General features: G+C 33.2%; 3 protein-coding genes across 3 annotated transcripts; 2 read left to right on the top strand and 1 right to left on the bottom strand.

Moving 5' to 3' along the window:
• The first annotated feature begins 3,750 nt into the window (after positions 1-3,750).
• LOC132032967 (protein BLISTER-like) lies at positions 3,751-17,067 on the top strand. Its single transcript, XM_059422788.1, has 13 exons — positions 3,751-4,119; positions 7,006-7,711; positions 7,871-8,394; positions 9,769-9,888; positions 10,611-10,676; positions 11,620-11,730; positions 13,014-13,090; positions 13,758-13,825; positions 13,966-14,079; positions 14,182-14,360; positions 14,500-14,568; positions 15,718-15,873; positions 16,445-17,067. The coding sequence occupies exons 1-13, from the start codon at positions 4,063-4,065 to the stop codon at positions 16,523-16,525; spliced, it is 2,328 nt and encodes a 775-aa protein (XP_059278771.1). The 5' UTR covers positions 3,751-4,062; the 3' UTR covers positions 16,526-17,067.
• A 4,969-nt stretch (positions 17,068-22,036) lies between these two features.
• On the top strand, positions 22,037-23,986 carry LOC132032965 (uncharacterized). Its single transcript, XM_059422786.1, has 2 exons — positions 22,037-22,588; positions 23,572-23,986. The coding sequence occupies exons 1-2, from the start codon at positions 22,135-22,137 to the stop codon at positions 23,796-23,798; spliced, it is 681 nt and encodes a 226-aa protein (XP_059278769.1). The 5' UTR covers positions 22,037-22,134; the 3' UTR covers positions 23,799-23,986.
• Positions 23,987-24,738: 752 nt separating this feature from the next.
• Positions 24,739-25,946, bottom strand: LOC132032966 (late embryogenesis abundant protein 1-like). The gene is made up of 3 exons (XM_059422787.1): positions 25,799-25,946; positions 25,064-25,192; positions 24,739-24,965 (listed from the first exon to the last, which is right to left on the bottom strand). The coding sequence occupies exons 1-3, from the start codon at positions 25,844-25,846 to the stop codon at positions 24,879-24,881; spliced, it is 264 nt and encodes an 87-aa protein (XP_059278770.1). The 5' UTR covers positions 25,847-25,946; the 3' UTR covers positions 24,739-24,878.
• Positions 25,947-27,453: the final 1,507 nt, after the last annotated feature.

The raw sequence follows: 27,453 nt of genomic DNA, 5'->3' as shown, positions 1-27,453 counted from the left end.
AAATAGCATACATATAAATGACTAGCATAAATAATTTTCTAAAATGCTGGATTCCTGAACTCAACAGGTGAGTTTAGAGTTCTCAAAGTAAAATCTACCACATTATTAATAGGAAAGTAACCATTTGTTATATTAATGATGCAAGTAATACAAAAAAACCAGAAAAAGTAAACTTACAGTTTTAGAACCAACATCCATCTTGTAAAGTTCTGCCAAGTTTTTTTTAAATAATTGAATCTTAGTTTTAGAGCAATCAATAAGTAACTAAGCCTAGTTTAATGGAGACAAGAAAGGTGATCAAAATGAAACTGGGGTAAAATTCGAGAAGATGTGCTCTATCAGAGAATGAGGCTTGTCAAATTAGCCGATAATAGACTACAAGACTACAATCATGAACCTTTTTTCAAGTCAACGCAAACAAGGCAATCAATTTCACAGCCAAATTTCCATCTGCAAGACAGATAAATACATAGCTACAGCTACTCAAGCATAGGAAAAGCAGATTATGTAGAGAGAAATTAGACAAACCATACAGCTATCTACTTGTTCTGCTTTTTCTATGTTTGATTAATCTATAGATATGTATTCTCTGTGCCTTGTTGATGGAAGTTTTGTTGCGACCGGAACAATGCACCTAAGATTTCACATAGTTTCTTGCAAGGAATTCAAAGGGAATCTGAATAATAAACCAAAACAATCAGTGAAACTAGCAAGCTAAATACAAAATCAAAGAAGAGCGAAGATTTTCAAAATAATAGGAATGAGAATAAATCATAACCATAAAAGGACAGATAAGGGAAAACAGGACAAAGAGAACTTAATTTAGTGCACAAACAAACCATAATTTTCGCAGTGAATAACACAATAGATGCAGATAACAAACTTGAATGAGTTTCCTCGGGTACCCAATTGCAGATTAGAGCAGAAAACCTGCAAAACTGAAATTTCTCCAAGATCTAATTTACCACTTCGTTTGGAATTCGATTCAAAGAGAAGGGAGACTCAAAAATCTGCCAATCAAGCTCAAAGACATCAAAATAAAAGGAAATTAGGAATGAAAACACCACATCAGCAATAGTAGAATACAAAAGGAGATGAAAATTTAATGGGTACCAATTTGGGAGGTGAGTGGGACAAGTTTCCACAATTAGCAGTTAGTAATTCAGGAAAAAAGGTTCAAGAGAAATTACTACCATAAAAAGGGAACTTCAAGGAGAGAAGATGAGAAAATTACCTTGACGAGAAGGAGATAAGCCCATACCAATTCATCAGAAGCGCAGAAAAAGGCAAAGTCGTAGAGAAGAGAGGGAGTCCAAATCACCACTAGAGCCTGTACTTTACTTAAAGGATTGTTCTAGGGTTACTTATTTTTTTGGGGGGAAGTGGGAGTTGGGTTTTGTGCGCGCGGAGCGAAGGAGTTTGACCCAAAAAGGCAAAAAGTGTCGCGCTCTTTTTTTGGTTAATTAGAACTAGCAATGGGATTTCATAATTATAACGACGGGGTATTGTCCTTTCGTTATTGTTGAACTAAAAATTGACTTTTAATGATGGTAAAAATTTCAGTCGTTATAAGTGTACTTATAACGATCGGATGCATATCCTGTCGTTCAGAAATGGTCATTAAAAGTCAACTTTCTTGTAGTGACGGTAGCCGCCACTGTCAAATGCCTTAGAATATCACCACCAGGTTGTCCTTTTTACTTCCGTTGACCATTGGGTGCATCCTCAATTGGCTGTGCTCTCAAGCATCTGCAGTGGCATCAACCTTCCATTCGCTTTTGGCTGGGTAAGGATCTTTAGCTGAAACAACTCAACTCACCAATAGGTGTTGGATATATTCGTCTGCCAATGGTTGCTGCAAATAGAGTTGTGTGAGAACTGTTAAAATGCTCACTGCTATCTCACCATGTAACTTTTTTTTTTAGCTTAGCTTATGCTGTGATGAAGTTACCAATTAATCACATGAAATTCTTGTAGATAAATCTAACACATAGACATTTTCGCTTAAGTTAGTTGTGGGTTTCATGTTCATTTCATCCGTAATACATTGATGATACATCATATAATATGCATTTGTTGTAACTGGCAGGGAAAGAAGAATCCCGGAACCGACCAGAACTCGGTTATCTCGTTGATTAAGAAAGTATGAGAGAGAAGGAAGACTTGGATTATTATAGGAAGCAGGTCGGGACGGGTAAAATATGAGAGTGGGTTGCTTTTTGTGAATCTGGATTATTTAAATAAATTTGGGAATTTTCGTCAAATGAAGCTATATTTATTAACTTTCACAACGGTATGGACATAAATGACCCAAAATTTAATGAAAAATATTTTTAGCCATTAAAATAAAGTAGATGGATATTTTTGACCCTTTTCCAATAAATAATACTCCACGTGACAATGCACAAAATTTAAACTCTTTTTGAAAACCATGCAACATTTTATTAATATACAATCCTTAAACTTGGAATGAGCCAACGATTCACTAAACATCTCGATATCTTCACAATAGGTTCCCTAATATTCAGGCCATCTAGGATCGTGATAGTTTATAACTATACTTGGCCCTTTTTGGTTGCGTAAATTTGAGAAGTGCAAATTTCAGGCTCAAGTTATGTGGCTCTACAATTTTAAGATTTAGGCTCTCAATTTAGCAAGATTAGAGTAGGTGAAAGTTGAGACTAAAATATCTACTAATTTAGTTCATGTTTCAAATATAGATAATTTGTATCCGACTATATAAAGGCGGACATAGATCTATCATTAGGAGACGTTGTACCAATATCTATAGAAGTCAAATTTATCTTAAGTGAAGGAGTCCTCAACTAAAAGATCATAAGTTTCATTCATGACATTACGAACTCTTTTATTATCTCTCAATAGCCTTCTCTCCCATTACCTTTTAAGTGGTCGTTTGGTGCATGGCCAAAATTATCCCGGGATTATAATTAAATTTATCCTCTTGACCAGATGGTATAAAAATAGTCAATAGATAAGAAGGTATATCAACTTTCCAAATCATTTTATCTTTTGTTTGGTATAATGTATAAATTTATATCTTCCTATGGTACATTTTTATTCTTGTGTTTAGGGAAAAAAAAAAAATTCTACCTACCAATTCAATAGAGTAACAACTTTCCAAAATTATACTTAACGTTTTAAGGAAATGCTGCCTCATTTTTTTTTTCTTGTGTTACAAAATTTCCTGTTGCAATTTATCGCGTGCAATAAACTATACTCAATCTGTCCCGATTTACGTGACACAATTCAAATTTCGAGAGTCAAACAGTTTAATTTTAATAGTAAACTCGATCATGAAATTTTTAAGTTTTTCGAAATAAAATTTACATATTTGGAAACTCTATAAAAAGTACCATAAGTTACAATAATAGATAACTCAAAATATTTAAAAGATACAACAACAATATACCCAGTGTAGTCCCATATGTGGGACTGGGGTACATTTGTGGGGTAGAGAGATTATTTTCCGATCGGCTCAAAAGAAAAGAAAAAAATTTGAAGCATGATATCAAAAGAAATATGACAACAAAATATCAAAGATTAAACAAAAATTATTTAAAAAATATATGAAAAAACTATTGTCAAAGAAAAATTAGTTTGAATATCGAAAATCCAAAATGTGCCACATAAATTAAGACGGAGAGTATATTTCAGCCCAAAAACTTGAAATAAATAAATAAATATATCAACCTTAAAGAAAAAGAAAGGAAAAAAAAAAAAGAGATTAAAAGATTATAATAAATTAGAGTATATAGCAAAATAAGGGAAATGAGAGAGAGATCTGCTTCAAAAATCAAATTTACAAAAATTTGATTACCTCTAATCAAATTTATTGATTCCCTTTAATCGAATTTAGGGTTCTTTTTCCACCTCAATCTTTTAAAAATTTCAAATTTTCACCCATTAATTACCGGGAACCGACAATTCAGTCCTTTATTCATTCCATTTGTGCACCAAAATTTTGATCTACAGATTCAATTACATTGCTAATTGATCTGATAATTATGAATTAAATTAATTCTTTTATTTAATTTGGATTTAATGGCTTCAGCTCAGGTGATGCGAAAACAAGAGCATTTACAAGCTGGAAAAAAAAAGGTATAAATATTTTTGTATTTAATTTAATTTATTTATTTAGTTGGATTGTTTGGACAATAATTAATGATTTTGATTTATAGGATGTTTTGACTATTTATTTGATTATTGTTTTATGTTATCATTATGAGAAAATTACGCTCTGTGTCTACTGGGAGAAAATATTTACGCCATGTAGCCCAAAATTTGAGTTTGTTACCAGGTTTAGTCCATATTTGTGTATAAACATCTTTTATACACTTTATACAAGGTTGATACATAATGTACAATACTTTCCCCCAGGTATATTGGGCTACGCGGCGTAATATTTTTATGTTGGGCTGTATATTTTTGAAAATTTCGCTGAGTATTGGGATGGAATTGGTAGAAAAAGTTGAATGGTTATTGAGGATTCATATAGTCAAGCCCAACTAGTGTTGTAATTGAGCTATGATTGGTTTACTTAATTTTTTTTTTTTTTGAATAATATGAATGAGCTTGTTATGATTTGTGATAATGTGGGAATTGCTAGCTAGACTTTTTTTTTTTTTTTTTTCCGTACGTAGATTAACAAAAAATAATATTGATGTATCAAAATAGGGCAGGCCGGAGCACAAAGCATTTTGTGTCCAGGGAAGGGCCGCACTCCAAGGGGTGTGATGTAGACAGTTCTTGGGTTAGGTTTGAACACATTAAATGCTTGTGGTTAGTCCCGAATTGAGTAATAAATGTGTTACATAACTATACAAGGTTCTTTGGAAGTAATTTGGGCTGTGAAGAATGCCAAAGTATATGGGCATTAGCTGATAATTGACTTTGTTGATTTGATCGTTATGTGAGATATGAATCTCTTAGTCTGCTTCCACGGATCGAACCTGTGACCTATAGGTCACACAGAGACAACACCTATTGATGTGTCCTGATGATGGGAAAATTTTAAGATGGGCTGCTCTGATATGCTTTTATCTTAGCTTTTCCTTTGAATAAATGCTATAATAAAGGGTGGAATGATCTAACTGCGGTTACTGCACCCCATTTTAAGCAAAATTTCAGTTAGTATTGTCAAAGACTCGTTTAAGGTGTGCTTAAGCTCTGAAAAGCTCACGGAGGGCGCTTCACGTCTCTTAAGATGTGTTGTAGGCAAGGCACTAAGGCTTGCACATCATTGCCCATGAGTTCTAGCTTGAATGGAGAGGTAGTAAACAACAAATTTAATTGGCAAATAAGTGTATTAGTTTTTAAGGAAAACACTATGAGCCCATTTGGATTGGCTTATAAGTTGCTGAAAATAGCTTATAAGTTGTTTTCAGCTTTTTTAGTGTTTGGCTGGCCAACTTATAAGTCATTTTGTGCTTAAAATAAGCCAAAAATAATAATTGGCCCCGTTTGGCTTAGCTTATCTAAAGCAGCTTATAAGCTGTTTTCAGCTTATAAACTGCTTTTTTTAAGCCCAACCAAACAGGCTGTATGAATGAATTTGTTACCTATTACTGAATTACATCTATACATATATATATATTTTTTCCTTTTCATTGCGCCTTTTCTTACTGAAGCCCACACTTAAATTCTCTTTGCGTTTAAAGGCTCAATTGACATAAAGCGCTTTTTAGAGCTTTTCGCCTTTGACAACACTGATTTCAGTCCCTTGGTGCAAGTTTCAGCTACATAATTAGTCGCATCAAAAAATGAGGTTGTTGCTTAAGAACACATCTTGTAGCACAGTTTTCTTTTATACTAGTTTGAATAATCTTTCAGCAGTCATAGAAGTTCTACTTGGGTGAGATGCGAGGGAAAGTTATCATTGGATACACCATTTTCTATGTCGGCGAGAGAGCCTCTAATATCACAATATGTAAAGGGAACTGGTATGAAATGAAGAAAGGTAGGTGACACTAGTGAGTAGTGACACTTGAATAAGTTGCTTCTTGAGCTACTCAGTTTTGGATGCTTTGTTTTGGATTGAGTTCAGTCGAATATGCAACATGTGATCGTTGTATAAAGTATTCATGGACCGATCCAAAGGATAAAGAACCATTGAGCCTTAATCGGTCCGAATTTCAAATCAATGAGATCTTCTCTTGTACGTTCATCGGGCTCGGAACACGTCTGCTAAAACAATCAATTTGTCCATTTATATTTATCTAGGTGGAATAATCAGAAAAGGTAAGGTTCGACAGTAGTTCCACGGGCATCGAAAAGGAAGAGTAAACCTCACTGATTTTTAACACGTAACAAATTTATTCAGAAGATACTTATACTTACTTTGTATGGGTCACACCAATAAGATGAATGATACGAGATAGGCATCACAAGCTTTGTACTGCACATTACTTATATGGGCTTTAGCTTTATATTGAGTAAGTGCCCGAGTTGGAAATAATTAGACTCGAAACAGTTGATATTTTTCATGGTTGCAAGAAAAGACGATCTTGTTCTATGCTCTGGTGAGGGGTGATCTCTTGCTTGCCAGACACGTTAACTCCAATCATTCTCCAAATCATATTCCGTGATTCCAAAGAAGCCTAGCCATCTATGAGCTTCTCTCATAGATCCAGTGCGGTTTTAGAAAACATTTAATCCAAGTCATTTTCATTGATCAATCAAGATAGTTGCTGCCACTCCCGAAGCTTAATTGTTGGATCTTGTTTTTGTCTCATGCTTCATGCCTTTTCGTAATGGTAGATAAATTGCTAATCATCATGAGTTGGAGTATCGTAAGAAGCCATGACCTAATTTTCCTTTAACAATCAAAACCTTGTTGGCTCTGCCGCCCTTCTTGTCGTCCTATCGATGTGGTTAATTTGCAATTGTCTTGCCTGTATTCTAAATATAGAATGGCTCTTCCTTTCATTAAAATTTTGCTGTAATTTTTCTTTGATCTTATAGTTCTTTATGTTGTATCATTTGCAGCTGGAAGAGTTCCGTAAACAAAGAGCAGCAGAGAGGGCTAAAAAGTCAACTTCCAAAAATCGAGCTCACAGTACAGATGGAGGGTTTGAGAATCAACCTTTGGAAAATGAACACGCAAGAATCACTGACTCTCGTGGAGCTGGTACATCTGATGCAGTTGATGGAACTGTTTTAGAGTTATCTCGAGTAGATGTTAAGCATGATTTCAAGAATCCTGATCTTGTGCAGAAGAGTGGCTTTGCTTCTTCTTATGATGCTAATGCTAGTTCTACTCATAGTTTATATAACAATGACAATGATGCTAGCGCTACTTCTACTGCTAGTGGAAACAATCATGGTTTTGATTCTTCCATCTCTGTGTCGTCTCATTCTGGAGATAAAGTGTTTAAGGGTGATGAGAATCGAAAGTTGTCTGAACAATTCAGCGACAGTTATAATTCCTCTGAGAAGACGGAGAATGGTGGAGCCTTAGGAAGTGTTGGATTTGGATTTAATACTAGTCATTCTACAGCTAATTTTCTGTCATCAAACCCCAGTTACAGTAAAATTGCCGGTCTATTTACTCATGATGGTCTGGGTAAAAGCGTACAAGAGGAAGACAACAGAATGGATCTTTCACCTCAAAACTCTGTTGATCCTCGTCTGCAAGAAAAACCAGGTTATATGAATCGTTGGTCTAGTGGGTTAACTTCCTCATCATATGAAGGTAATTTTGTGGTATGTTGGATTTCATTTTAACCTCCTTTTATCCTTTGTATTGTGCGTTCCTTTTACCTAGCAAACCTCATTGCTTATGTGCTATTCATCTATCTAGTTAATCAATTGGGTTTGCATAATCTGACATCTATTCCCCTTTTTTTGATAGATTATATGCGCCCCGCAACCAGCAGTACAAATTTTTCGTCAGAAGCTGGGCAAAAAAACGGTGCTATGGAAGCTAATAGTTCTATGGTTTCTGATATTGGGTATGACCAGCTTAATGCCTCTGGTTTTTACATGACCAATAATTCTTCCTCTTGGGCATCTGATTCTAAATATGATGGAATCATTTCTGAAGCAAGAACTTCTTCTTGTTATTCAAAATTGTCTCCACCCACTGTTGGGAGGAGATCTCGTCCATCTTTCCTTGATTCAATCAACATTCCAAAAGTTCCTGTGGTATCCCCTTCTCCAGCTGAATCAGTTTCTGCAGACAGATTTGATCCAAAGGTCCATCCCATGGACACTTCGGAATCATCCAACTCCAGGAACATGATGAATTCTTCAACTTTTTCTGTTAATGGGTCTGATCAGTTGAATCATCATACTGAGAAAGACACGGGGAACATGGACAACCATTATCATTCTTTTGCACAAAAACAGAATGAAGATTTTGCTGCTTTAGAACAGGTTTCTCTACATTTATTTCCCTTGCTTTAGAAAGTGATAAATCTAGGTCAGGATGTCTTCGAAGTCAAAATTGAGTTTGAAAATACTGCTATTTGATGGCTAATATATGAAAAGGACTGTGCTGCTTCAGGATATTGCATATTTACAGAAATCAGTCTATGAGGATGAAACCTTTTCCTTTTGTTTGGCTTAGTCATTTTAAATTGTCTCTATCAATTGTCCCTTTATGAAGCTGGCTTTCTTCGTTTGGCTAGGATGTTATGAATCCTTCTTTACTTTCTTTTCATACTCTTTTTCCCCTTTGTTTCTCTTCTTTCCTTCTTTTATTTTTAAAGTTTAGGGTGAGTTCTGATGTTTTTATTTTTTAATTTTTTTATTGTTATTATTATTTTTTTTTAAAAAAATAATTATGGTGTCCGGCCAGCTTGCGCGCACCTCGACTAATTCCATAAGGTACCTGCCACCTCCCACCAGCTACAGGTACCGGGTAACTCTGTCCACCAAGGCTAGGACAGATGGGAAGAAATAACCTAGTGTTTTTGTCTTTGCTGGATTTGAATGTGAGACCTCATGGTTCTCAACCTACTTCATTGACCACTAGGCCGACTCTTAGGCGCTGGGGGAGTTGTGATGTCTTGTCAGCAAAAGCATTATAATTTGAATATTGTTGAAAATTATTCTTAATAATCAGAATGTTGCACTAATAATAAAGCCGTCCAGTTACCAGTTATGTGATTTGTCTTGGAGAGGACTGCGGAAGTTGAGCTACCAAATTTCTGTATAGTGTCCAATGATGCAGATTCTGAATTGAATGCAAGATTTTGAGTCTTTCACATTGAAATATGAAGACTGAAAAGTTTCATTAGTAAATATAGTTGATTGTGGCTCGATAAAGTTGAACCCGATGCAAAAAGATGTTAGTACGCTAGAATACTGCCGTTAACCTCGAGGTGTGCATTAGTCAGATTTGATTTTAATTTTTATATTGTTGTACATGCACTTGGAAGGGTCTGCATTTGTACACAGATTAAGCTGAACGAAATAGACTCTGATGTGAAGTGAACACTGGCCAATTACATCTCTTGTTCTTTAATCTTAAAAGAAGATCCTTTGTTTACTAGCGCTAGAATACTCACCTCTATCTGATAGTCATTTCTCCTGTTGAATGTTTGTCAGCACAAGAGCACTCTTGAAGTGCTTGTCAGAGAAACTGGCAAGATTAAGAACAGTTTCTTGCATTTACATTGAGGGGCAGTGAATGAGGATAATAGAGGACATATGCATGATTGCATGACTCTCAAGGATATAGGATTTTGCAGCAGGGTCTTAAATTGTTAAGTAGTTGCATGATGTGTAGTTTTGCATTTTTGACAGCATATTGAAGATTTAACACAAGAGAAGTTTTCTTCACAACGTGCTCTTGAGGCTTCACGAGCTCTAGCAGAGTCTCTAGCTGCTGAAAATTCAGCCCTGACAGAGAGTTATAATCAACAGGTACACATTCTGTTCATATATAGAACATATATACCCACGCACAAAAAACACATAATTAGGCTTAAAGGAAGTTGAATGAATTATATACTGTGAAAGCTTGAAATATGTAGTACATTGGCCAAGTTAGTTTAGTCGTTAATCATTGATCCAACAGTTTGCAAATAGGAAATTCTTTTGCTGTTTTTGTGGAAAATCCATTCCATATATATGTGTGTCAATGTGTGTATATATATTGTGTTTATTAATTTTTTGGTGCACCCATGAGGTTCCTGCTAGTATAGACGACTTTTTTTTTTTTTTTTTTTTTTCTCAAAGAAAATCATCTATACTAAAAGGAACCTCGTGGGTGCACTGAAAAATTAAGAACACAAGATATGCCTTCATTTCAACAAATCATTTTCCTTCAAAGGATCTTCCATTCCTTACCCCCAAAGTATCCAGCATCTTCTTTTTGCTTCTTCTAAAAGCCCAGCTGAATGCCACATCCTTAACTATAACCGATGTTAATTACTGTACTCCAAAGAGATTCAGGTTATTAACAACCTGATAGTGTAGCAACAAGTGGTCCATGTCTTCTCCTTGAGGGTTTGCTCATGTAACACCAGCTAACATTTGTTGCGCTAAGTATAGTTTGTACATGTCTAACATTCTCGAAATATTTTGTCAGGAATTAAAAGAAATGATATTTTTCCTTCAACCAGTTGCTTAATTTTCTTTTGCAGGGCAGTTTTGTTACCCAATTAAAGGCCGACATAGAAAAACTGCAGGAAGAAATTAAAGCACAACTGGTTTGTACAAATCTTGATTGTTCTTCCAATTATTGCTATTTTCGCTGATCCTTATTCCTTATTGAATGTACACCTTAAGTTACATTGCACAACATAGCTAAAACGGTCAATTGGTGTGTTGGTGTCAGTGTCTTCTACTGATTTTATCTCGGTGCATTTTCAAGTTGATCGGCAAAGGAATGAAATGACCTATTTGCTTTACTATTGTTGTTATGACATCTTAAAAGTGGTAGCACAAGAAGGATGTCTCGTAAAGTTAAGTGTAAATTTGTTCGTTTGTTTCTAAACAGCAGAAATATTTGTGATCAGGCATTCCGTACATTGCTCATCTTAAAAGAAATGCGTGGTCACAAATAATTATCTGATTGACCTAGAGAGTTGATTTGAAGCATCCAATTATTATTCTTGTCTAAGTATGTCAGATAGGTGGTTTATATTTTTATTAAAAATAAATTTCTGACAATAAAAACTTGGACATTAACCTTAGATCTTGGTCCCCCTCTTTCTTCCTTTTCTTTTGAGGGGGCTTTGTGAAGTAGATTTACCTTTGTTTTGTCTGAATTTGGTCAGCAAGGTGCAACAAATTCTCTAAGTGATGTTGAATGGCTTACCAGATACAAATTTTGTAAATGTGTACCATTTGAACTGTATGTTCTATGTTAATGCCTGTTGAAGCATGTGTTCGTTCATCTTAAGATTCTTAACTCTATATTCAAGGATACAGCTGCGACCCTTATGGTGGAGAACACTTTTGGAATTGGAATTGTGCAATGAACTGGTTTCTCATACTGTTCAAAAATATATTGAGATTAGTTGAGATGTCTGACAAGCTATCTTTGTACTAACATAGCCTGTTGAGTTTAAACTATTCATAGCAATGGACTTGATTCTTACCATAGTCTTTGAGGTATGTGATTTTCTTTGTTGCATCTAATGTAAGCAGGTTGAACTTAAAGCCGTGAAAATGGAATATGCAAACGTACAATTGGAATGTAACGCTGCAGATGAACGTGCTAAGCTATTGGCTTCTGAAGTGATTGGATTGGAAGAGAAGGTAACCAACCATCGAATTGCCTTGTATTGACCCAATCCTTCACAAAGCCCTTATTTTATATTTAAAATGAGTTTCAACATCATTTATAACTGCTTAGTTATCCTATTTGATTAAAAGAGAAAGTTAAGTTAAACATAGTCTTTTTTGCTTATACTTTTGGAAGAGGACATACCTTTTTTTAAAAAAAAAGGGAATTGTATTCCACTAGAAATATCATATTTAAAATCTAATTGTTGATAGAGTTTAGTTTTTATTGATATTTCATGTTTGTTGAACTTTCAAGCAAACTTAGTTTTGTGAGTGTAGCCAGCAAAGTCTGTTTTATTGATTACCCAACACATCTAATGCGCAGTCACTTGCTATATTCACTTTAAAGTGTAGAGTGAGGCTACGTAAGAACCCATATGGTAGCCTCATAAATTAGCATTGGTCGTATGCGAAGAATTTAGCCTTTTTTTCATCAATTGTCCAGAAATTTGCAAGAGGATTAAATTTGACTTGAATTTTTGTTTCACATTCTCTACTAAGGGTGTATTCGGTGTGGAGGAAAACATTTTCAGGAAAATGTTTTCCAATTTTCTCATGTTCGTTTGGTCAAAAATTTTGGAAAACACTTTCCTTAGGAAAACAAGTTCCTTAAAAATGGGGAAAATGACTTCCCTAATCAAAGTAGGGAAAACAAGTCCACAAGTGGCATTTCACTAACCACCCAAACGAACATGAGAAAATAAATAAGAAATTCACTTATTTTCCACTAGCCAAACGAACATGAGAAAATAAGTAGAAATTCACTTATTTTCCAAGAACACATTTTCTAGGAAAACATTTTCCTCCGTACCGAACACACCCTAAGTCCTCACTGATGTATCTTTCAATGCCTGTCACATGTAATACTTAGTTTTTGATAAATGTTTGCTACATGTAATACCGGGGGGTGGGTGGGTATGTGAAGTCTGATATTTTGTCCTTCTTTTAATGCTTTGGAAATAAAATTTAAAATCACTTGGATCAAGATGCTGACCTGGGTAAGGTATATGTCCAATGTTTGTTGTCTTTTTTGTTTTTCCTTTGAATCAGTGCGAATGGCTGCTTTCGTGTTTCTTGTTTGATTATATTTCCTGTTGGTATCAGAATTTTGGGACTGTCTACTCACCTTTTTGTGATTGTGCCTTTTCTAGATTTCTTTTCTTCAGAATTGATGATTAAGTGCGACCATTTATTTGCTGATAGATGATAATTTTATCCACTTTGAGATAATAACTCTTGTCTAACCAATCTTGCAGGCACTTCGTCTGAGATCTAATGAGCTTAAACTGGAGAGGGAATTAGAGAAATCACAAGCTGAAATATCTTCTTTCAAGTATGCTCAAAGCTTTACTGTGAACACGATTTGGTCACAGTCATCTTTCGCTTTTATTTGTTCATCCCCTCCTCCCATATCTCCTTTATCCATTGCCTTGTCCTTTCTGGACAACTCAACCTTTAGGGAGAGTGGGGCGCACCCCTTTTTCTTTTGGAGTGAGAATGGAAAATGGTTTTTGGTTTTGTTGTTTCTAGTTAGATGCAGGTGGGAGTCACTGATAACAGAGAAGATATCATAACTGGGGATAAAAGCTAAGGGGAACAAGATAGCAAAATCATTTTAATGAAGTTAATATTTATTACTATGATAGGGATAACCCACATACTAGATATTCATGTCTATTTTTTTTAACACCCATATTGTGGATGTGCTGTACATTAGAGGTACACCATTCACTTTCATATAATATTGAAGTGCTGGCAAAAACTTTCTGTGCATTTTCTGGTGCTTGCAATGGAATAAATTTTAGTGGTTGTTGTAAGGCATATCGGTTACTTCCATCTACTTGTAGTATAAATATATAATAGGAAGGTTAGCATTAAGGTGAACATTGATATTTTAGAAGTCAGAATTGAGTCGTTTTGCCTTACTCATTGACTTTTAAATTGCATTAAATGTGGGTGTTGATCTCATTCAAGATTCAACTTTCTCTTAATTTCTGCAGAAAGAAAATGGCTAGCCTTGGAAGGGAACGTCAGGATCTATTGTCAACAATTGATGCTCTAAAAGAAGGTAAGATGCTGATAGCTAAAGAACATTTTTTTGGGCTTGAGTGATTTTGCTTGGACTTGGTTTAGAGTGATATAGAGTTGCTATTTCTTTCCTCACCAGTTTCTTGTACGTGTAACATCTTGCTGTCTTTCTCTCAACAGAAAAGAAGCTCTTGCAGGCGAAACTACGAAAAACTTCTGATAATGGCAAGTCAGCTGATGTTAGCAGGAGTATGCCTAGTAAAAAAGATGTATCAACTTCAACAGAGGATCTCCGTATGTGGTTTCAGATTTCACAGATTACATCTTCAGGATGCCTCTTTATATTTGTTTTTACATTTCCATAGAATTCAATTATATGGTGTTGTATGGATTCAGGTGAAGAAAAAATTGTAAATACTACCATAGATGACCCTAACTTGGGAGCTCACAGTACTGAGGGACCCACTTTTTCATATCTGTCTGAGAATGACCAGCTCAGTCTTGAAAGTTTATCGACAGCCATTCCTCCAGATCAGATACGGATGATTCAAAGCATCAATACATTGATTTCTGAGGTAGATTCTTTGCATAAAACCCTTGATTTTTATCATTGCTTCATCAACTTCTTTGTCTGCTTAGATGTTCTGTATATTTTAAGACTTTTTTACCATACCAAAAAATTGAATAAATTTGTTCCAACTTTGATGCTTATAGTTAGCCTTGGAGAAAGAAGAGTTGTTGAAAGCCTTGTCACTGGAATCATCTCAGTGCTCTGAGCTGCAGGTAATTTGAGGAAGGATATCCTTGTCACTTGTCAGTATTTTCATCCAAGTATTTTTCTTTTGGATCTATTATGTGAGTCAAATTATTTTTTCACCTTTAAGATTCTCTTGCATCTTTTTCCCTCTCTGTTGCTTCTATTTAACCCACCAATGAATAATTGCAAACGTAACATTTTCTGGGCCACGTCTGCAGAGGCGGATCCAGAATTTGATCACTACGGCTGCCACTATGTTTAATTCAGACCGACTACTACTGAAGAAGATTGAAGTAGGGTGTACATTTAGTCGTTTGAATTTATTTGGGTCGGTTCAGTTCGTCCATTTTGAATTAATTACTCTGATTTACAATATTTTTGGTGCATAAATAAACACGTGATCACTAAACCAAATAACTTCGTCCAAGTCGATCTAATTCTTTTGATGAATTCTATTGAAAATGTGATTATGTAAAAAGAAAATTAAATTAGCAAATACACCCTTTGATCTACATATAGCTTAGATTAGAATTTGAGAATCAAGAAAAAAAAAATAACACTAGATGGATAAAAATAGAAAATAATTAGACTCGCATCTAAACAAAATTTTGAAGGTCTAGAAAGAAAAAAAAAAGGGAGCAGCTACATAATTTAATAAATAATAGAAATGAATTTGTAAAGAGAGGGAATTGAAGGAATAAAAGAAATTAAGAAAAGGAGACAGAAAGGAAAGAAAAGGGAATAAAAACGGATAAGGATCATATAAACTGCATAACACTCCCCTACTGAGGCTCGATCCTGCATCTGGTACCTGGGGCTTCGGCACTTTAACCGTGGCACCTTGAGTCAATTTTTGACTTTGGGTGCCATTCGCTCTATATATAGACAATATTATGTAAAATACCTATACATATATAAAATTTTACCCGAGAGTCTGGGTGGCTTGGCATCCTCAAGCCACTACATAGATCCACCCCCGCACGTCTCCTTTTTGTAAGCCAGCCCTCTAATATGTTTGCACATGTTTCTTCAACATCTATCAATCTTCATGTTGTGCTTTGTGTTGGGAAGTGTAATTATTCAGGAAGTTCACTTTGCTAGTTTAAAGGAAGATACTCATATTCTCTCTCTACACTTGTTTGGTGGATATTTCTTTTGTTCCTTGCGGAATAAAGGAGTTAAACAAGGACTTAACTCGAAAGCTTGAAGCTCAAACACAAAGATTAGAGCTTTTGACTGCTCAAAGCATGGCAACTGGTAACAACCAAGCAAGGCAACCAGATGTTCTATCTGTGCAGGACAGCACCACATATGCTGATGAAGGTGATGAGGTAAAATTACCTACCCTGAAACTGATCATCCTATAGCGATGCTGTGTGAACCCTTCTTGTACTGTAATATGAATTGTAAATATAACTGCTTCCATATGCTTGTAAAATGCCATCCTCTTTGTTATTTAAAAAAAAAAAAAAAAACACATCCTCTTAAAGTTATTGTTGCCCCTTTTATCTATCAATTTTTACAGTTTTGCTTCTATCTCACCTTGTATTTCGATGTAAAATACTTATACCTGTTTTTCATCCGCAAATTTTGGAAGTTCTTACATAGCTTAGCAAGTCACAGCAATGACTATAAGCAGCAGTGCCTCAAAGAATCTACCTAAAGGACTAGTGCTTTGTGCTTTCTCGAACCAATCAAGCACTCTTTTTTCCAACAAATTCTTACCTTTTGTAAATTTGTGCCATTTAGAGATCTCGGAATAACAGTATAACCCAGCTTGTCAGCTGGTTATCCAGTGTTCATTCTTTTTGTCAACCATTCTCACTCTTAGGCCTCCTAATCTCATTGTTAATTGATAGTTGTTGCCTCGTCTTTGAGTATACGTTCCTTCTTTTGCATCAGGTGGTTGAGCGGGTCTTGGGATGGATGATGAAGCTATTTCCTGGAGGACCATCAAGGCGGAGAACCAGCAAGCTTATTTAGTTTCCATGATGGAGTTTAAGTGTTCAAGGAATGTTATACATCATAAGCTCTTTTTTCTCCTTTGCGCCTTGTATTTTTGGTGGCCAGATGGAGATGGTTTATGTGTACCATTAGTGATTAACAGTCCCATTTTTTCCCAGCAGAAGCAAATTGCTTCTCAGAGGCATTTAGAATATATGATAAATTACTTCACGGATTCGGCAACAAAGCAGAACCTTCCGTTCCATTCTTTCTACCTGTCGAATGCTGAATGGTAGATCGGAGATGATCAGAAATTGCCTTAGAGAAACTAAGGGGTGATGAAATATTACTGCAGAGAGACTCGAGATGAAGTTTGGTTTATATTATATTTAGAAGATATAGTTTTACTTGTGAATTAATAGGGGGAAAAAGAGGAAAAGGATCAAATGTACTATCATTTACATTCGAGAAATGATGCTCTTTTACTTTTGGTGTTGTCTTAATACTAATGTGTTTGTTTTTAGGCCTAAAACCCAACCTAATATATCAAATGAATTATCTCGTCAATTCACCGGACACTATCAACTGTGTGGTGTGTGTATGTGGCAATCCAAATGTCTAATGGCATAAAATTTTGTCAACAATCTCATGAATTAATTCATGTTACACACAATTTAACATAATTGAATACAACCTGAGTGTTGTTCTAATACTACGTCAAAAGGTCTGTGAGAAGATTCTTTAAATGATTTTTTTTGTTTAACAAATGACAAAAGGCAGCTAGTATATTATTAAGTCTAAAGGAACTGGGTAGTAACTCAATAGTAAAGTTTCAACTTTAATATACGTGTGCTAGTAACGAACTTAAGTTAATATATAATAATTTCTAGAGTCAATCAAATATTTATAAACTCATAGGTTTTTGTGCTCTAGATCAGCCACGTGTAAGGTTCGATTTTTATCAGATGCTTCTGCACACATTTGTTCAACCCAGTTGAACTACTCGAATTTTCTGAATAAGAAAGCCAATTGAAACCGCTCTGCTGACTTGAAGAATAAATCTTCATGTTGTTTGGTAAACATCAATTTCGTTCCAGTGCACATTTTTCTCATGGTACCTAACTGTTGAAGAATTATCTTTGACAATTATTAAATTCGTCGTAGAAACATGGATCCAGGCGCGGAGCTAGGGGGCACAAGAGCTTCACCCAAACCCTCTTCGCCAAAAAAATTATAATATTGTATATAAGGTCAAATTAGTTTTTATATATATAGTAAACGTTGAATTCCTTTGATATTTTTGTATATGTACAGTGTACTTTATATAGTAAATCTCATTAGTAAAATTCTGCTACCCCCACTTGGCCACTTGTCTTTTTAGTTTATGTGGACCACTGAGTAAAACCTATAGTAGCATCTTAGTGGAAATGTTGTTGATGGATCACTAGAAAACAAAGGCTTGCTTTCTTTTTCTTCCTTGAATAAAACAGACTTAGTAGTATTATTTTTAGTTAGATTGGTGGCCTGCCTAGAATTTTGAAATACTCTATATCCTATGTATGACAATAAAACATTAAATATTTGTAAATGTGTTGGTGCTTCAATCTAGCTATGGCCTAAGAGCATTCGCACCAGAATACATTATTCTCTAGTATGATTGTGATAAGTTTTTTTAATGTCTAGTATTGTCTTAGAAAATCATTAGTCCTAGCCTCCTAGGTACTTTTTGGGAAGAATACCTCGGGATACCTCTAATTAGACCATCTGCAACCCAACAACATTTCTTACACCAAATGCTATTTTGGTGTAATATTTGGTGTTTTGATGCTCCAATCCAACACCATTTCTTACACACCACTTTGGTGTATAAATAGTGTTATACCAAATTTGTTGTAACACTATTATCAACACTATTACTTTCATCAATATTTTATTATTATATAACACTTTTAATTTAACACATCAATATTTTATTATTATATAACACTTTTAATTTAACATATTATAAATTTTAATTTTTTCATTTTGGTACCTAATATAACTAATTATTTTTTATGTAATATCTTTATAATATTAATTTTACATCTTAATTTTGGAGTATAATTTTTATAAATTAATTTTCCTATATATTATTTTTATATAAAATTGTAAGTTAATTTTATTATAAGTTATAATTGTATAAAAATTATAACCATCAAAAAAATGAAAAGTGCAAATATAAAATATAATATGTTGTTAATAAATAACACAATGTTCAATAATATAATAATTTAGAATTGAAAATACATTAAAATTATAACAGAATGTTCAATAACATCAATAACGCAATGTTCAATAACATAATAATGTTTAATAGATTAAAATTGAAAATACATTAAATAACATAATAATTTAGAAAATCATAACAATAATTTAGTACTCTGGTAGGTCAATTCCAGATCGACCAATATCATTAAAATATTGAGTGTATAGGATAGAGGATTGTTGTGGTTGTGGTTGTTGAAATTGTTGACTTCTTTTATCCATTATTCGTTTTTGTTCTTGTCAAATAAATTCACGAATATTTGGATCATCAATAGAATCTAAATTCGACAATAAAATGATATATTAACTACATATATTATACTGCACAACATGATAATCGAGGACGAGCGTGATCTTAATGCACCAATTCAAGATGCTTGGGTAGGTCCAACTCCAACAGTAGAAATGGTAGTAAATGAAAATCACCGATTTGAACAATTTTTAGCTCGATACAAAAAAATTAAGGACAAAGATGCTCATTTTGCACTTCGTAATGCATTAATAGAGCATTTATGGGAGCAATATACTAATCCTGGAAGTTGAATATTTATTTAGAAATTAAAATAAATTTTACCACAATGTAATATTTATTTAATTATATTTTATCAATGATTTTACTTTTATTTGAATTATCCATCAATATGTATAATGTATAATATTTGCTTACAGTTTATATTATTTAAAAATTTAAGGTATAAAATAATTTTATATTAAATGGTTATATAAGAAAGGAATATGAATTATATGGGATGAATATGTAAAAAAGAAAAAAAAAAGGATTTGTTTTATGAAATAAAAAATAAAATTTAAATAATAGAAAATAATATAATATAGAAGAGAGAGAAGAATATAAAAGGGATATTCTTTTTTGGTGTAAAAAAATAGAGTAATGGGTTGGAGTTAATTTCCACCATTTTGGTGTAAAAAATAGTGCTTAGGGTTGGAGATGCCAAATTTGGCACATTTTATTTAATGTTTATTCCCTCCTAATATATTAGTTGTCAAGATTACTAAAAAATACTTGTCATTTTACAAAATCACAATGAAATTAATTATTTTTATCCATTTATATCCTTGACACGTGTTCTTGAAAATAACCACTATTAATTAGAGTGCAGTTTATTCGAGAGAGATAAGAGTAAGGTAGCCAATATACACTTCTTTAGGGGGCGTGCAAATAATAAATGTGACAACTAATATGGAACGGACTGAGTATTTAAACTTTGTCTAGTTCTAATTATCCCTTGAAGTTGGCATTTCAATATCCTCGACCCTCTAGATGTTGCCGAAAAGAGCGTGAATATACTCTCTTTTAGGCACATAAATTAAAAAATCAGTTTCCAAACAACAACAGCAGCAACATACGTAGTGTAATCTCATGAAGTGGGCTGGGGAGGATAAAGTGCACGCAGACTTTACTCCTTATTAAAAAATCAGCTTCCAAGTGATGTATTTTCCAACCATTGACTTCTCATTTGTGGGTTTAATCTTTGAGATGAAATTCGTTGTGTGTGTTTTTTTTTTCTTTTTTTTTTCACAGAATCAATTCTTTATCTTTTATTTCACGAGTTGAATTTCTACACATTGACAATTTAAAAAGATATTACACTATCGGATTATCTAAAAAATGTATGGTACCTGTCTCTAGAGAGATTCATAACTTGAAAAATAATGAAGATAATTTGCTATAACATGTTAAATTTATAGTGTATCACGAAAAAAAAAAAATCACACTGTCAAATTTAAATAATTTAAAAACCAAATAAAATATTATTATAATGTTGAGCAACACCATGCTGAAAAAGGCATATATATACAAAGAATATTTGTTTGTTGCCCACCATGTTTGCCGCCGTGAATGTAGGGCCCCAAAGAAGAAAAACTTGCAAAATAAATACTCTACAAAAAAGAGATCTAAAATTCAATACCCTACACACGCTCCTATAAATAATTTACATGTGATTTTTTTGGAAATATATGTAGATTTAGTCTTAACAACCTGTCGTTTCATGTTCAAAACTTTCAAAGTCTTGGCTTTATTTGTGTTTCGCAAGCATCTTTCACAGTCCCATTATTAATAATTGAATTAGTGATATCACTTCACACTTCACATTCTCTATTGTGTTGTTGGAACCTCTTTTTCAGGCACTTAATGTCCCTTCCCGCACTCCTCTTTTATTCATCCAACACACCACCTGTTGCATTTCACTATTAATACACAATGACAGTTTAAAAAGTTTCTATAATATCAGCATGTTTTAATATGTTATATTCTCTTTGTTCTAATTTATGTAATATAGTTTTACTATGCACGAAATTTAAAAAAAAAAAAAAAAATTTAAACTTTTGATCTAAAACAAGTCATAGATATTTGTGTGGCTATAAATCATTTTATTAAAGTTAAAAGTTAAATTATTTTTAAATATAGCAATGTATCATTTTTTTGGGATAAACTAAAAAGAAAGAGTGTATCACATAAATGGGGACAAAGGGAGTAGCAAGTTGTCTGCGGCAAACGCACCTCTTCGGCAATGGGTTCATCCAAACAAATATTTTTCACACAAAGCATAATATATATGTAAAATTATTAAAGTTACAACAAATATAAGATCCAAACCCATAATCTTAAAGGTGTAATGAGCTTAATGTTAAGAACCTTAAAAGTTAAAATCATCAAAATCCTCCTCTGGCCTTATATTTTAGGTAACTAGTCATACCTATTGTTATATTTTAAGTGACGTGATTGTAAGAAACTTCAAACTATGCATATAAGTTTAACTCTTGATTTAAACCAACGATAGTGTTTGAGCCAATAAGTGTTGGCTAAGTAGAGAGAAGTGGAATCAATGATTCCCCTTCGTTGAGGTAATTATAATGTGTAAATAGCATAAAACCGACCTTTTCTATTGTATATAAATATAAATTATTGAATTCTAAAAGAGTCTAGTGAACTGACAAAGACATCCAAAAATTTGTCTGATCACTGATTCATATTCTAAATGTGACATTCTATTATTTTCTTTTAAATTCCCTTATATAAATTTTTGGCTCGTCACCAAGCCCAACTTTACTGGGAGAATTAGTTATTTAGTCCTTTACAAATTTTATTTAGTTTTATGACCTTTTTATAAGAGATCTTCATTTTTTTACACATAAGAGATCTGAAAAAAACACATAAGAAATTTAAAAAAGTCATTTCTTCTATTCAAATTGTAAGAGGGTAAGAGATTCTATTTTCACAACTTTATTATCAGAACAATACAAAACCTGCACATAGCCACCAAGTACAAATAGTTCCATTAGGAGAAAAGAAAAGGGCATAGAGTTCAAAAGACTTTTAGCAAATGGGAAGTCTTCAAACAAAAGATCATAAAAGCAATCCAAATGCAAAAGTTATTGAAGGATTGAAGTATAAAGTAAGGCTTCTTCAAGAAGAGGTGAGTGAAATAACGCGCATAAGGGAAAATGAGAGTCAAGTTTACCAGCAAGAAATGATTATTTTTGCTTTGAAAGAGGCAGAGTGGAAGCAAGAAAAGAAGAAACTTAAAGAAGAAGTGAATAAGTTGAAGAAGAAATTGGAAGATCATAAAGAAGAAGAGAAGTTTAAAGGAGTGGAAAATCAAGAAGTGGTAAGTGAAAAATGTGATAATAAAGAGTGTCATATGTTGGTGAGAAATTCATTATTGGAGCAAATTAGAGAAGAGCAAGTTAGAAGAGATGAGGCTATTGAGAAGTGGAAAAATCTCTATTTTGTCATTAAAAATGAGCTTGATGAACTTATTCAAAGGACAAATCAAGGTAACTTTCATTTTCTTATTTCATTTTCAGCTGTATATGGTCCTCTTTGTTTTATGCCCTAATGTACAAGAATTTAGATAGAAGATGACTTATAGATTCTTTAAATAATTTGCTATTCATGTATTAAAAAGGAGCTCTTTTTGTTAGTTTCATTTTTGCCTTTTCATCCACCACTTCCCTCCTTTTGTGGGGTGGGGAATGGGGTTTAACAAGGGGCAGAGCACGTGGTCCTAAGTGAGTCAATTGAATCTCCTTCATTGAAAATTGCAAAATATATATAAAGTAGAAACAAGTTTTTGTTTACATAATGAAGCTTCTATCGATGTTGTAAAGGTAACTCAAAAGCTTATTTAGATAGTTCTTTACACTGACCATGTACCTAAATTAGTTTTTACTTATCATTTGCTCCTCATCTCCTACAAAAAGAGCTCTTTTTTAGTACTTTCTTTTTTTTTGCCTACACCACTTCCCTCCCTACCATTTTTCGTTTATTTTCTTTGGGAGGGGAGGGAATTTATTTCTTGTTTTGGCTTAAAATTTTATAATTTATCAGCTCTTTGTATCTAGTGACAGATGGCAAAAAGGTGAGTTCTATTGTTAACTAAGAAGGCAATAAAATATCTGGTGTTCAAAACAATCTGGTCCAACTAATTTAAATTCGTACCATTTACGTTGATGGGGTAAAGCGTTCTCGGACTCCACTTTTAAGGCTCGAACTCAAAATCTCTAATTCAAGGAGGGACTCACCATTCCACCACATCCTTCAGCGGTGGGAGGGGGTTTAACTAAGGTTCTATTTTTGCATTTATTCAAGTCGTGTGACATTTTACAGTCTAACCTCTTATTTTGAGTTCTAAACTTAATAGAACTAAGACTTTACTGATAAGACTGATAAGATTCAAAAAGGATTCTATAGTATATTGTTAAAGTGATATCTTATTGTTTAACACTACCATTATTTATGTGCTTAATTTGTTTCATAGGAGAAAGACTCTGCTGGAGAAGAGAGGAAGTGGAATTACTAGAGGATCTACATATGGAGTTGAAAGCAAAAGAAGAAGCCATTGCATATTTAAAAGAAAAAATTGCTTCAATGGAGGAACAAGAACTAAAGAGGGAGAGGGACATTGATATTTTGAGGCAAAGTTTGAAAATTATGAGCTACAACAAAAAAGTTTCAAGCCTTTCTAAAGGTTTTTACAAAAACTAGAATTTATAAACTCATGCCAGAAAAGAAGAATTTGCAAGTAAAGATCATAGAAATACCAATGTTTCTTTGGTTCCATTTAGTATTAAGTTGCTTCACATAATAGCTTCTCATGATATGTTCTTCTCAATAACATTGTTACTTGTTAACTTCACATACCCGTCTAGTATACTGTGATTAATTTATGACCAGGGACTGTTCTTTTTTTGCAGTTTTTGCTCGAGATGAGTTAAATATGATACTTAGTAATTTACAAGCTTTGTCGTATATTTACGTTTCCATCCAATCAATGACATTTACACCATAGAGAATCAGGATCAGTAAAAACGAGACTAGGAACCATGCTCCCTGTTTCCTTCTTGTGGTTACTCTAGTATCATAAAGAAAAATAGTTTCATTATAGCTACCTGGTGATTTTACAAGCACCCTCGTTGTATACTATTTATATATTTGTCTTTATCCAATGAAAGACGTCTATATTATAGAGAATAAAGCTTGGCAAAACAAGAGAGGAGACCATGATCCCCATTTTCTTCTTGTGATTACTATTATATAAAAAAGAAAATAAGATATTCATTACGGCTACCTAGTAATTTTACAAGCACCCGCATTGTATACTTTTTATGCATCTGTCTTCATCCGATCAAAGACGTCTATGCCACAGAGAATCAGGCTCGCCAAAAACAAGACTAGAGACCATGCTACAAGCTTTCTTATGTGGTTATTATTGGAACTCAAAACTACAACCTATTGTTTGTAAAGAGCATGACATACTCTAAAACACCTGTGGAATCCTCAACCCAAACACCTCGAACTCTGAAACTATCCTTCATCGGTACCGAAAGCATAATTATATCTGACCAAAAGAGATAGACAAGAAGGGAAGAAGATGGAAAAGAAATAACGCGCATCTTATATTGAGGTATTTTTTTTAAAAAAAAAAACAAGTAGTTTGATACCCAAACACAAATAAACAAATTATAACATGCTTAAAATATTAACATAGTGATGATAATTCTGATTAGTTACAAATGCTTATAACATAGTGATGATAATTCCCTGGAAAAATGGTAGTATTGTCTTTCACTTATTTTTGTTTGATCCAATTCCAAATGTGTTCTTCACCCCATCAACAGCATCTTGAGCCATGTGCATCATTTGTTCTCCAGTCTAAAACACAAACCAACAAGAAAAATAATTAAAATGTACCAAAAGTATTTTTTTCAAAAAAAAAAAAAAAAAGATATCATTGATAAAAATAAAATTACATGGTGAAGGAATCCAGAATTTTGTTCCCTTTTTTGTTGAGCTGATTCACGAGCTCTTTGGATTGCATCTTCAACTTTGTTAACAGAGGCTCTACTGTTACCTGATTCTACCCATTGCTCTGATTTGGCCTACAAAAAATTGCAAGTATATAAGAGTAAATGAAAAAAAGAAAAGAAATTAAGAACTTTGTCAAACCGTAATTTTTATAATAAAAAATTATTTCCTCCGTTTTATTTTATATAATGATGATTTGATTAGACAATGAGTTTTAAAATAGATAAAAAAAATTCTTACGTATTAAAAGTATTCTTAGAGCTACGGATATTAAACACGTCGTGATATTGCTATGGCTATAAGAGCATACCGTTAATAGGGAAAATGAAGTTTAAAGTTTTAGACTTCCCAAATAGAGGGATGTATTGTTTATGGTACAAGTATGACAGAATTCAGTATTTTTGGTTCAGACTCTGTATTTGTCTTTAAAAATCCATTTAATATGTACAAATACTATATTTAGAACTCAGCAATCCCGAATGGCTAGAATCCAGAGGCCATAAACTTCAAATCTTGAATCCGCCTCTGCTTTCTAATGTATAAATATATCGTTCTTTTATAACAAATTAGAAATGAAGTAATATCATATAAAATGAAACGAATGAAATAAATAATGTATTTAAATTCCTTAGTTTAATTGAGACAGAGATATTAACATATTCTGGGACATGATATTTCACCTCAGCTTGGCTATTGAATTGATCACGATTGCATTGAGCACTTGCCATCTTGATTCTTGATATATAATTATAAATATAAATATATATATTAAATATTAAAACTCCTTTTTTTTTTTTTTAATGTTTGTGGTATTCAATATACATGACAACCTTCTAGGCTGATGAAAAGCTTTTATAGAGAGGTTCTTCAATGATTGGTTTTCAGATAATTGATATGCACATTTTGCTGCTATTTTATCTGCATTTTTGTGGCTACTTTTGTTTGCCATTGCGATAAGTATGTGTAGTCCATCTATGTTTAGATGTTTTCATGTTTTATTTCATTCCATTTTTTGTATTTTATCTCTCTCTTTTTTTCTTTTTCCTTTTTTTGAGAATAGAGTCTAAAAAAAAAATCGTGATAATGACAAAGATATGTTAAGGGAGTAATATAAATACAATAAACTTTAACTATAACTATATATTTGGAAAATGTTTATTTCTTATGACATTTCCTTATTAAGAAAAATAATAATAACATTTCATTTATATATATATTAACCGCATTAGAATGATTGACCTCTCTAACCGAAAAAATAATAATCGCAATATCAATTCGACGTAAGGTAGAACCAAAAACCCCAAGACAGATATACATGACAACGTACATTTCCCGTGAAAGACCAAAGTGCAAAGATTCCAGAAAAAGAAAATATTATAGTAGAATCTAAAAATGTCGTGCTACGAACAAAGACTTTTAGTTAGTAAGATATATTATTGGAGGGAACCAAATGTGAATAACTAACAGCAATTAACATCTATTGTCTCGGATAGTTCATTTCTTACAACATTTCATTTTTAGGAAACAACAATCTAAATAAACTTCAGCTTCTTTTCTTATTTTATTTTTTTAAAACTAAAACGTCAAACATTAAGGTAAGAAATTTAGACATGACCTTAACCTGTAGATTAATACCAAAAAATAATACATGAAGGATTGGGACAGCTATTCTGTCCATTTCCTGGTGAAAATGTCTGAGTGGGGCATGTAAATAATAAATAATAAACGTCATTTAGATGGTACAGTTTGAGAACTTGTCGAATTCACTTTAAGTACAAGTTCTTATCCGTTGCAGCCATATCATGGATCGATTTTCTCAAGCCTTTCTTTCTTTTTAATTTATTTGATTTTCCATCTGGTATCCCAATTTGTGCTAATCTGAATTTGTTTTTTTGCACGGATTGCCCTTCGTTTGGAGTCGTCTTTAAATTTTGAAATTTGTGATCTTTAAATTTTGCCATATTTGTAATACCAAATTTTGCGATTTTTCTGAGCGAATACCCAAAGCGTAAAATAAAAAAATAATTTCAACCTCTAATTAAGAGAGAAAAAGTTAAAGTTATCCATCCATCTAAATGTCCGCCCTCACCACATCTGCTTTTTGCCTTATAAAGCAAGTGCGGTAGTTTACTCATAACTGGTTTTGGACCAAAAAAGTTCTGTTTTGAAATATGGACTTGAAGCCTTTCCTATTTGATTTAGCCTACTTGAAATTTGTCGGTGGAGAGTATAAAACAACCTTTAATAATCTTTCCTTCTGTCTTATTTTTCTTCTTGTCTACTTCTCCTTTGAAGGAGAGGCAATTGGTTCATGGCTGTTATGCCTTCAAAGACC

Source organism: Lycium ferocissimum, chromosome 10, assembly GCF_029784015.1.
Source record: "Lycium ferocissimum isolate CSIRO_LF1 chromosome 10, AGI_CSIRO_Lferr_CH_V1, whole genome shotgun sequence".
NCBI lineage: Eukaryota > Viridiplantae > Streptophyta > Magnoliopsida > Solanales > Solanaceae > Lycium > Lycium ferocissimum.
This window is presented reverse-complemented; position numbering and strand designations above follow the sequence as displayed.